The 12,967-nt window shown below is 43.1% G+C and overlaps 1 protein-coding gene across 1 annotated transcript in view; it reads left to right on the top strand.

Moving 5' to 3' along the window:
• The window catches only part of CCDC40 (coiled-coil domain 40 molecular ruler complex subunit), a 708,731-nt gene that overhangs the window by 380,657 nt on the left and 315,107 nt on the right, over window positions 1-12,967 (top strand). The window contains exon 14 of the mRNA XM_085617438.1: window positions 3,782-4,027. Within this exon, the coding sequence (XP_085473564.1) occupies window positions 3,782-4,027 (246 nt within the window). The remainder of the gene's footprint in view (window positions 1-3,781; window positions 4,028-12,967) is intronic.

The raw sequence follows: 12,967 nt of genomic DNA, 5'->3' as shown, positions 1-12,967 counted from the left end.
TTGTTGATTCACAAAGATGCCAGGGGGAGCAGAATGGAAATCTCGAAAAATTGCCCACTGTTGATGACAGGGTTGAACCGTTCTTGTGAGCTTACAACTCAATAGCCTTTGCTGCTGTAGATGCTAGAAATGGCAAGGACGGTAAAACTACAGAAAACAAACAGACCTTTTTATTTCATTTTCCTGGAATTGCATTTATGACCCTGGCAACCAGGAGGAGGAAAGGCTACTGCTCTGTCCTAGTTAACCCTCAATAGTTTGCATGAACATAACGTAAAACTGTTTGGACGAACAAGTCTCTCGCGTTTTGATGCACGTACACCCTTGCCCTGAGTGACCCAACTGTACATATGTCTGGATCCCTAATGCTGATTTCTGTTGTCCTAGGTGAACAGGGATCGTGTGTGTTCACCATGACATAGGTCTGTCCCACTGATAATTTTTTTGTGGCCCTCATAGTGATAAAACACTACTTCCTTTATCAGGAGCTAAGCAGCACGAGCACAGTGGTGCCAGCATGCCGTGTAGTGTTTAGTAGGAGTTAATATGTTCTTTTTACCTATGTCATTGGAGTGAGGCCTACAGGCTCACTAATTTAAAGTTGTGCTGCTGTGTCCTTAGCTCACCTTTGGACTACCTCGGTATGGTGTGTAATGCTGTGCAGTGGATGTGTGGTATCCATGCCCTGGGTGTATGTGTGTCTGTGAATTGTACAGTACAGGGATAATGCCGTACTCTGCAACGCATGTATATTATCTGCATGTGTTGGGTGTTTTTGTGCCTGTGAGTGGGACACTACATAAAAGATGTAGTGCTGTGCAGTGCCTGCATGCATGCTATATGTATATGCTGGGTGTATGTGTGCTTGTGAAGGGTACAATAAATGAAGGATGTGGGGCTGGGCAGTGTGTGTGTGCTTTATGCATGCGCTGGGTGTATGTGTGCCTGTGAACAGTAAAATACATAGAATATTCTGGCTCCATTTTGTAGACCCAGGGCTGATTGAAGAAACATGAGAAGAGAAGGTAGAGGAATCCCTCAAAAAGATTTTTGTCTTGCTGCATTAATGTATGCTGGGTGGGACACACTGGAGGAAGGGAGAGCCCGTCTTTCCCTGAATCAAAAAGCACCTCTAAAGTGTACTGGAGAGGTCACTGGAAAGGGTCCTATGCACATCCCAGGAAGGTGAAGAGTCTGACAACAGAATCATACAGAGTAGGGCTGAGGCCCTGGGAAAACCTTTTGATACACATATCACTGTGGCTGACATCCAGGTGTGAACCTCTAGTCACTCCAATGGCCTGTTTTGTGGGGTTATCAGATTTGGAGTTGTTCCTGCTGTAACAAGCTGTTTTGGGGAGAAAATCAAAACAGAGGAGAGGGCACATCAAAAGGAAGCAGAACCCCAACTTAACCTTCAAAGACTCAGACTGTAAATCACATTTGGTGTTGGGAAGTTGACTATAAAAATGGGAGCTTTAGACCCCAAAAATTGTCAATGACCTAGCAGCCAGTCGGGCTTTGTGAGGAGAAGAAACATTGCAAGACATATGTCTTTGACCAGGACTGGGCTGCTACTGGTTGAAGGAATATCGCCCAGGGAATCCATGACGACTTGCCCTGGAGCCTGGAAAACCAATGCCTTACTGCTTGCCAAGACTACTGTGCCTTGTGAGGAGAAGAGAGTGATGGAGGGGGAGAGGTCCATTTGAGGATCCTGGTTAGTGGATCCCCGTAGCAAGGTATGAGAAAATAACTGTTGCACCGATTGACTCGTTGCCCGTGTGCCAGAGGAGGGCTGCCGTGAAGTGAGCCGTGACCATAGCTGCACCAAAGGGGCCATATGGCGTGTACTGTATCAAGTCGGCTATCCCATATGCCAGATGGGGCTGCTGAAGATTGCTGGCGTACCGATAGGGCTGTAGCCCATATGCAGTATCAAGCTGCCAGGTGAGGCTGCCATGACGTTTGCTGGTGTGCCAATAGAGGAATTGCTACCCAGAATGCCAGAGGGAGCTACCTGGACCAAGCAAGAAGTGTGGTCTGGTTAAGACCCTCGACGGAGGAACATGGACACCTTGAAACCCTAGCGGTCCTGAGACTTGACTGAGGATCATCACATCTCCAGCCCCCTCACCTGTGGGAGGAACCACAGAACTTTTTAAACATTAGAGAATCGTTAAGAATCCCCTCCCCCCGCCACTGCAGGACTGTGTGTAAGGAACTTAAGGAGACCCGACTGCAGCATGTGAAGGACTTACTAGAGACAGTCACTGCAGCTTCACCACCCATGAAGGGGGAACAGTCAGAGACTTCGATCCTGCTGGTGCGGGTAACACTTATTTTCGGCCCAGGCAGCCCAGGGTGAACTTGCTTGCCAGATAGCACTTCGGCGCTGGAACACTTTTCACTTTAAATAGTCCCCTGTAGCGAATTGGGAATAGCCATTACCACTAGCTTGAAGGAAGAGGGGCTCCGGGACCCGGCTAAGAAACACTAACGCACTGACTTCAGGGGACTGTGCCTATTTTCTGTGAATATTGTATTTTACTTTGATTGTATATAAATATTCCTTTTTTCATAAAAGCAAGAATTTTGGTTGCTTCTGCTACATGTATTTTGAATTGTGGGCCTGTGTTAACCCCCCTTATCTACCTCCTCCCCCCGAGAAGCCTTGGACTACTCGACCCTCACTATCAATGAAAGTCAAGTGCTGAGTGGTTACTTAACATAACAAATAACATGTGTATTTGTAAAGTGCACATTCAGCCAGGGCATCTTTGCGCTGAATAACAGATGTTTATTGTTACCCAATTCAGTGGTACTCATTTTATCAACCTCAGCAGGGTGAAAGGCAGAGTGTACTTGTGACCATGAGGTCAAACACTGGCTCCTACAGTGTACCCATTAGTTCATTAAGCTACCACACCTGGCATGGACCAGTTGCTCAGGATCCATAGTAGATTGGGCCCAGGGAAATCAGGAGTAAAAGGCATCAACCCCCACAGTTGCGGCCAGTAACCTCTGCTTGCTTGTGGCCCTCTGAACAGGGTCTGACAAAATCCATATAATAGTAAAGTGAAAGTCAGGTACTGTTAATGGAGATGGCTTGTTTCAGGCAGATGTTTCCTGAACCTCCACTCTGCTTTTCCCACAAGGATCAGGGATGTCCAAGGTTCCTCAAGGGGACGTGCTCTAAATAGCTAGCAAAACAAGCCACTCACAGTGAGGAAATTTGAGGTTTAGAAGTGTTGAACATGTTACAGATTTTAAGATAGGATAATGTTAAGGTTCTGGTGATAAAGTTTGGGGTTTTGTCTGTTTAAGCACAAGATGGAGAAGGGAATTCTGGAAACTTTTGTAACTTATGGAGAGGTAATTTTCCGAAGAAATTTACTTTCTTGTTAGGCATTACAATATATATTAAATATTATATTATAATAAGAGGATATCTTGATGGTGTTTCTGGTGTGTAAATAAAGAATCTATTTGTGGGGGGGTTTAAACCGAAATGCTAAGCAAGTAATTATAAAAGCAGAATTGTAGATTAGGGCAGAAGATCGAAGTGGTATAAGATAGGTAAGAAAATCAAACTTCTTTTTTTACTTACTGACTTTTTAGAAGGAAAATCAGGTGTATATTTGTGAAACTAAATGGGGGATTGTAGATTCAAATGCCCTTTCCTCTGAACACGTTAGCACATGTGGTGATTATGCTGTAACATTTAGAATATCGCTTCATCATGTCCATTCTTACCCTAGCATTTCATGTCTTTTTTTAGGAGGCAGATATTTCTAAAATTGAGAATGAAACAGCACAGATGGCCCTGGAGGTGACTCAAGTCAATGCCCGGCTGCACATGCTGAGGAAGACGCTTGACGACCTTGACAAGGAAATGCAGGACATCAACCAGCTGATCACCCACAGCCAGAATGAGATCGCCAAGAGGGTCCTCTTGATTGAGCGCAAGCAGGCCACCATCAATGTGTTCAGTAAACAGATTGATACCGCCATCACCAACTTTGGGGTAGGTTTTCCATTCTATAGATCTTACCCCTCATGCTTTTTTTTTGCTTCATTATATCATAAGCATTTGTACAATGCACTCACTTCCAGGATTTTACGAAGTATATAAAGGTAGGACATGGCGAGAAAGTGATACAATACTGAGAATATTGGGGCCAGGTGATGGCCTGTTATAAGTTATCCATCTGTTGAGGGCTGTACAAAGCGGCGACTGTTTCTTGAGGACCCTGACTAAATATAATTTTCAGTCACCACAGCAGGCCCCCATTCACCAAAGCCCTGCCATGTTCCCAGCCATCTTGAAAGCTATTTACCCTCTGAATGTCTTAGCAATTCTACTTTACAAAATAAAGAATATAGGGTTGCATTTTTGTACACCATGTTTTCACTGGATCATAACCTCAGCCCATGTCTTCTTGTAATAAAGCACTCTTCTTTGCCTTCCCCATAGAAGCTCTTAAATTGACGATAAAGTGAACAATGAAATGAAAGAGCTGAATTACTTTGTGTGGTCCCTCTTGTTGAATGTTTGTGGAAGACAAAATAGTCCACTTAAGAGACAAGCTCCATTCACTGCCTGCTCCACTTGAAGGAATACAACAATTTAAAAAGGAACTCATTTATTTGTTTAGTAAGTTTAGCTGCTACCTTGAAATTGAGTGTTCTGGCACTAATACCATGAGCTCCGGGTGGACACGAAAACCGAGTTAGTTATGGGAAACTGAGGAAAAGAATAGAAAAATCTTAAGGTTCCACCAGAAACATAGGTCATCGCCTCTCGATCTGATTTCAAATGGAAGTGGATTCCAAAGCTCAGGCTCGAGTAATGAGGATGTATATCCACCCCTTTAAGGCTTGTAGATGCATGGATGGTAAGGAGGCAGTCAGAAGAGGACCTACGGTTTATTGCAGGACAGTATGGCCTGAAGAGTCTTCACATGGCGACCGAGCTTTGGTCGTGATTAGAACAGTGTGTCACATATTGTACTTAAAAATAGACAGAACTATAACTAGCGTTAATAACAGATGTTTTTCACCAAAGGTTTTGGAGAGACATAAAAAAGACAACAACAGGGAAGCTCGAATTGTCAGTTATGTCTCTCGTAACCCCGAGGTGAAACCATTCCCGTTATTCAGGTTTCTACAATGTTGTGTTGCCCCGATCGTCTACTCTTGATTTCAGTATCTATGCAGAGGGTGAGAAGTGATTAGGAAGGCTCCACCTGCCCTAGCCCACTGCCCTTTGATATACCTGGTGTTCTGTTACTAACCACTACACCACTACACCACTCAAAATGAAAAACAAATAAATGGCATTCTGCCACCCATGCACACAACCTTCAGCGTTAACACTCTATTACCCAACTAAATATGAAAACAAAATACATTGCCTCCTGCTACCCACTCCCACACAACAAATAAAAAAAATCCCTAGTCTTCACCACCACCCTGTGCATATAAACCACCTACCGCAAATTGAAGAAAAATACTGCAATACCTCTTCTCATGCCACTCACACTCAACCTTTTTTGCCCTCCCTTCATGCCCGAAAGCAGCACTTTTCGCGCTCACAAGACCAGAGTTTGTGATGTGATGACAACGGCCACTTGTAAGTGCAGCATGCATTGTCAGAGTAAATCATGAGTGTCCTACACGGAAAGGGAATTTGGTGGCTGGCACAGGCATTCCACTGCCCATGTTTTCACGCCTCCCTCAGGTTGGTAGGGACCTGGGAGAGGCAGTAAGACAGCAGGCAAGACCACCAGCGGCGATTCTACCACCTTGCTCGAGTCTCCACAGACAAGGCAGAGCAACAGAGGGGAAGTAAGCACTTCTAGTTGAGTACCAACTTTTGTTTTCCATTGTTGTTAAAAGTAAATAACAACAGTTACCGTTTCCCTTCGGAATTCTGAGATCCTCTGGAGCACCAGCGGTCTGTTTCCTTTCACCCAGACATTTTGGCTGTTAAAAGCTATATAAGGAAATACTGGTTGATTCAAACCCACAATGACCTATTCCGGAAGCATTTACTCATTCATCAGGAGATTTGTAGGGTTCATGCTAGAATCCCTGTCAATTCACCATCCCCCAAAAGTTGTTGGAATCTCCGGTATTGTTAATTCCGGAAGTGTGGAATTAACACCCCAGCATTGAGAGCTCTGGAAATGACGTCCTTAGTGTTATTAAGGACATTGTTCAGTATGGCAGACCCACAACATGCACTACACGGCATAAGAGTCACCCTCAACATATACTAAGTAACAGAGTGCTGACGGCTGCAAAACCTGGCATTGCAGGCCCTGGAGAAAAAACGGATCTACTTAAGTTTCGTGGTGCTGAAGGGTTTGGGAGTTTGTAGCTATGAAGAAAGTGAGACACACAGTTCAAGATATTCGCAAGATAGTTATTTCTAGATTGAATTCACTGATAGTCTATTTAGAGAAAGCGGACATAAACCTCACATGCAGACAAAGGCCACAAGTCTTCAGACCTTTAGATTAATCAAAGGCTAAGGATGGAAAAGACTCAAGATTTGGGAACCCTGGATAGAGCCATTCTATGTTTGGTGTCTCTACATTGACTTTCTTTCTTCCACTTGCTTGAACTATTAAAATTTGGTTTCTGCCTTTTTAACTCTGCTAAGACAGCCCTCACTAATGTTTTAAAGTTTACCACTTCTGCTGATCACATCCATCTTTCCTCCAATTGTATCATCCTTGATCATTCCCCTGCCAACTACCCTACCGTATTAGGGACAGTAACCTCCTTTGGCATCACAGACAAGACTCTTGAATAGTTCTCTTCTTACCTCTCCAACTGCTCCTTTTCAGTCCCCCAATGCTCTTCACTCTTGCCACCAACTCCTCCCCCGCTCAATGTCCTCCCTCTAAGGTACTGCCCTCAGTGACATATTATATTTTAGTTTCTCTTCTCATCTGTGCACTGATGACAGCCAACACGTTTGTATTGGTATTCAGTTTCTAGTTTTAGGATTTCCAAAATTACAAAGTAAACACTGGATTTGTGAGTGTTAATTCACAGTTTTGTTCTGCTTCGTTTTGCTCTGGCATGCATGCCTTTGTGCTTTTTCAAGACCAAAGTTTGTATGTCCTCTGAAGCTAATTGTCCTTAAGGTAGAATATAAAGGTGTTTCTGGTTCTGTAAGATATACTGGGAGGCGCATTACATGGACTGTCATTCAGCGCATAGCATTGCTACTGTGCATAAATTGCTGAAGGTAAATGATCTCCCAAACACAAAGCTTTTTGTTATTTCAGTTTTGGGAATCTAATTGAATGATCGTACAGAACCCGATAGACCCTTTTAGACCCAAATTCCAACAGAGTGCGCTTGTTTCTGCCGTTTTGAAAGGACATACATACATACATACATATTCGATGTGGTGAGGTAACCCTATAGGGAAACATCTATCACCTTTTTAAAATAGTATGCTAAAGACCTGGCATAAATAGTGCAGTTCCACTATACAAGGTTGATAGTAAGATCTCTGACCCAGATGAAAAGAAAAATATATTTTCTTTCTCTTCATACCCACCTATTCTTTAGTCTTGAATCTCTGTTTGCCTCACTGCCTGGCTCCAGGCATTGTTTAGCCCTCCACTCTCTGAATCTGAAATCCTTGAAATAGTGAAATTATTTAAGCCTCTGGCTCATGCTCCCCACTTCTTCTCTACTCCATCCCCTTTTACCCAGATACCTTGTCTCCCTGCCCTGCCACAAGAATCCCAGTACTATTTAATCCCAGTATGTACATCAAATCATTTATCACCTCCAAAGTCTCTCATGTTCATCCTCATTTACTCAACACAAGAAACATATGTCCACATCTTCCCTTTTCCATGGCAAAAATGCCTGATTAGTGTGTAGTGGCAAGTAAGCTTGATTTCTGTTACAGCTCTTTTACAGATCTCCCCATTTAGGCCTCTGGACAAAATCATCAATTTCATCAGCAGATCTATGTACAACCTTTCCAATATTCACCTACCACATTTTACTAGGTTGGTGTTCTGCCAAATGTAGGGCCCACTACAATTTACTTACCCATATTTTCAGATATACTGATATTACTGCTCCTGCCAACCTAATATCATGGCATACTTCCACAAAGCCACTACTATATGCCAACCTCTATCACAAAGCTTTACCCTGAGACCGCTGTGTCTATTACAAATTGGATCTTTCCAGTTATGTGGTCTGCCTCTTTGGGAACACTGTTTTGAATCAGCTCAAGTCTAGGCGCTGCTTCCCTCATTTCAAACAGGACTTAAGTGCTTATTTTATTGAGCTTAAGATCACTGACATTTAATCACCCTCCCCACCAAAACGCAACCCCTCTTTACAAAGGCCTACCGCACTATGACTATCCAGGTGTGCCACTTAACAAAAGTTGTAACTATGTAATCTTTGTAAGTACCTCATTACTTTTGCTTTAGCTTAATTGTCCAGCATTGGATCTTTCACAGATTCACATGCTTTTTTTTTTTTCCCTCAAATGACCTCCGTAGCTATAGCACCCACTCGACCTGTTCCACCTCTGGTGCATATAACTTGGTGGTTCCACTCTCAGCTGATTTTCTTTACAGGAAGTACATGTAACACACAATCTGAGCTGACCAGAGGTTTTAATCATTGGAACTTATCCTATCCCTAAACTAGTATATCTCATCCAAGAGAAGAGTCATCCAATAGATTCCAAAACAAGCCCATATCTGGCCTTTCTCTATAAGTATTTACTCTCTGATCTAAGGTTCTAAAATATCTTAGAGTTCCACCAAGCATTCCAAGTGGGAGGTTCCGTCTGACGCCATCATTTGCAAATCTCCCTCCTAGCCAGCAGTATCAAATAAAACACCAATTTTTGTCGCAACCCTGTCGGGCCCAGCACTCCCCCCGATGCAGGAACAATATCAAATAATATAAGAGATGGGCTTACCTCCACAACGAAACCGAAGACCCTGGAGATAGTCTTACCCACACTTCTCCAAAATTCTTGTATCTTGGAGCAAGAAGCAAATACATGGACATCATCTGCATTCTGACAGCTGCATCTCAGACAGCTAGCTTCTCCACCGCCCTTTATCCTGGATATCATGAGGGGGGACCAGTAGATCCTGTGAAGTGTGAAAAAGTGGTTTCTTCTGAGTGCAGCTGATTAAATCAGGGGGTAAAGAATGTCTAGAGATACTTGCCATAAATCTTTCAGCTCCTCCCTCGGCAAGTAATTCTCCCAGACCCGGTATGGCTTTTCCATCTTTCTATCTATTGCTGCCAGAAGATTGTTGTACCATTGCGCCACTTCTTTCTTCCTTGGGGCCAAGTCTTGTAGTTCATTTTCCATGCTATTGTCTTCCAAGAGGGACCAGCATTCACTCTTTCACCAAGAAGAAAGCTGATAAAACTTGAACCTTCCGCTAGTAGTATGACTCCAAAAGTCCCATGAATGACATTTATTACCCAATGTGCGACTCCTGCCTCTTTTAGTGGATAGGCAAGAGCGTCCAAAAGACACTCCGGTGTACCAGGAGAATCCCAGACTGGGGCCCAGTCACTATAATAAGAAAGTCCCAAGCAGTCTCGGCAATCCTACCACAACTTGGCCGCCAAACGCAGCGTCTTCAGGCGAACTTTTTGAAAGAATTTAGGAGAGCCGAATTTGTACATGAATCCTAGCTCCCCTACACCTACTTGCATAGCTTTAAACATGCAGCCTATCAGTGAGTCGTCTGGGGTAAGCAATAGTATCCTGCAGTTTTTTAATTGGTAGGCCTTTCACAACTGGAGATCTGGTAAGCCCATGCCCCCTCGCTGTAATTTGCGCCTACGTTTTTTCCAGGGCAACCTGATCGCTTTGCCTACCCAGATAAAGGAGGATATCTTGCCCTGGATTTTAAGAATATCGGCTTTTGCAAATTCTAGAGGGATATTATTAAAGAGACAAGTGTATTTCGGGAGGACACACATCTTGATCAGGTTACTCCGGCCATAGTGGGAAAGTGGGATGGTCTGCCATCTTTTTAATAAAACATCAACCTCCTTTGAGACTCTGTCTAAGTTAGTTTTATGGATTTGAGTGGGGTCCTGAGTTATTATCACTCCAAGGTATCCGAGTTCCCTAGCAAAAATCCCCTCCTGATCAGTGATATTCCAAGCCATGATCTCAGTTTTATCATTGTTTATTTCATAACCAGATAATTTCCCAAATATCTGGGCTTCAGCCAGGAGCTCCGAGAGTGTGGTGTTGACATTTGATGATAATAAAATCAGATCATCCGCGTACAGCGCTAACTTCCTCACAAACACACTTGTTTGAAAAGAAGCGATCTTCTGGTTTAATCTTATACTCTGGGCTAAAGTTTCTAGATACAAATCAAACAAGATGGGGGAGAGCGGGTAGCCCTGCCTAGTACCACGCCCTATCTTAACTACAGGGGAGAGATTGCCGTTAACCAGAAATCTGTGTTCGGGGGGACTTATATATCTTTTTAAGGACTTCCTTAAAACCGTCGGCAAAGCCAAAGATCCTCAGGACCCTATCCAAAAAATGCCAGTTCACTTGGTCAAAGGCTTTGGCTGAGTCGACAGTAATGATTGAAAGAGGGAAATCCTGTGATGAAGCCAAATCGACCGCCCCAATTAAGGTATATACAAGATCCGACATCTGCCGCCCCAGTAAAAAGCCTTTTTGGTCCTCGTGAATTATTGACCCTGCGATCTTACTAACCCGATTATTCAAAATTCCAGCGAAGACCTTATAGTCAGCATGTAGTAACGAAATTGGCCGGTATGACTGACACTGGGTTGGATCATTCCCGGGCTTCAAGATCAATGCAATAACTGTATCACTCCAAGAATCAGGCAAAGGGGATGTACCATCCAAGATCTCATTATACAGTTTCAGCCAAACCGGGATAACCTCAAGTTAGCGTAGACCTCAATCGGGATCGCATCGGGACCTGCCGCTTTCCCTTTCTTAGCTGTATCTAAAACAGTTCATATCACAGTCCCTGTATTTTCCAATGAGAGGATTCCCTGGCTGGCCTCAGATAATTTTGGAAGTTGTTTCTCTTTAAGCCACCCATCAATATGTTCCTCTACTACCTGAAGGTCTTCTCGGTATAATTCCTGAAAGAATTGTGCAAAGGCTTGTTCTATATTCCCTTAATCCTCTATGATTCGTGTACTGACTTTGATCTTAGTGATATAGGTATTAGATCTGTCAACCCTACTCTTCATGACAAGGAGCTTGCCACAGTTCTCCCCTTGCTCGAAGTCCCTCATTTTACTTGCCTCCCATTTTTGGAGTAAATTCTCCTCAGTCTTTAGTCTGAACTTCAACTGCAGCTCTTCAACTCTCTTTATTAGTTTGTTGTTATCTGTCCCAAGAAGACCGCTCCCCTTTAAATCTGTTTCTGCCCTGCTATCTGTGCTTCCAGGTCAGTTAGTTCTTTCCTCTCGGCCCTAGCCCAGCACCACAACCTCTTCTTTTAGTATCCCTCTCAACCAGGCCTTAAAGGTGTCACAGACCACATGCAAAGGGGCAGACCCCAAATTATCCCGAAAGAAGCTGGCTGTTTCTGACTTCAGAAAGCCAGGTTTTGAAGATTGCAAAATAAATCTCCTATTTAAAGTCCACCTCCTCAGAGATAACTCTGGGGGGAGTTCTAGTTCTAGTTTGAGAAATATGGCACCATGTTCAGATATAAATATGAGCAGATATTCTATTGAGCTAAGTTTATCAAGATCAGAATGCTCCATAAATATATAATCGATTCTGGAATAATGAGAATTCTTCTTGCTATAAAAGGAATATTCCCTTCTCTCTCCCATTTTTTTCCGCCATACATTACAGAGGTTAAACAATTTTAATATGGTCAAGAGATGAGCTTTAACACGCGGAACTGCTACCTGCGTTCTAGGAGAGGACCTAACTTATTTATTATTTAGAAGTACAATAAAATCTCCACCCAAAATCAAAGAGGATTCATAGTTGGCTAATGCGAGACACAGATTATTCAGGGGAGTTATATCATCCTCATTGGGTCCGTAGTAGCTAACAAGTGTATATTTTAACTCCTGGCACTTGATTTTTACAATAACCCAGCACCCTCTATCATCTACCTGAGACTTAATAAGCTCAACTCCCGAGTTCGTTTTAAATATAACTGCAACCCCATTCGAGCAACATTTCTGATCTGTGGCTATAATCTTATCCACCCATCTTAGTTTACCAAATAGTGCCTTACATTCTGATTGTTAAAGATGGGTCTCCTGAATCATAAAGATCCTAGCTGAGCTATTTTGTAGGTACCAAAGAATCAAACGCTGTCTTCCTTTAACCCTTAACCCATTTACATTCCAACTTAGGAATTCAAGACACTGCTTCCCTCCCCGTACAGGTCTATCCCCCATCATTGTCCTGACTCCACCCACTGCTGTAACTACTAGAGGTTATTATGTCACATGAGATTGTTGTTACGCAATGTTTTTCCCTTCCCAATGCTCCCCACCAACAAACATGAAAACCATTACAAACCCCCACCCGCCCACCCACGGGAACCCTCCCTGACTAATCATTGGCAATAAGCTATTGCGTTTCGAGCCGAAGCCCTCCAGCCTCCAGAAGAAAAAAAAAAGACCAATAATAATAAGTGCTGAATCCCCCTTTAAACTGAAAACTATACACTAGGGGCCCGATTCACAAAACTAACTTAAGACAAAATCCTAAACTTACTACCATTTTCGTATTCACAGAAGGCACTTACTCATTTTGGTATTCACAGAAGACACTTACTCACTTCGGTATTCACAGAAGTTAGGAGTCCTAACTTTAGGACTCCTAAATGCCTTCTGTGAATACCGAAAGTCTTAAAATTAGGATTTTTCTTAGTTTAGGAGTCCTAAAGTTAGGACTCCTAACTAT

This window comes from Triturus cristatus, chromosome 7 (genome assembly GCF_964204655.1).
Source record: "Triturus cristatus chromosome 7, aTriCri1.1, whole genome shotgun sequence".
Lineage (NCBI taxonomy): Eukaryota > Metazoa > Chordata > Amphibia > Caudata > Salamandridae > Triturus > Triturus cristatus.
This window is presented reverse-complemented; position numbering and strand designations above follow the sequence as displayed.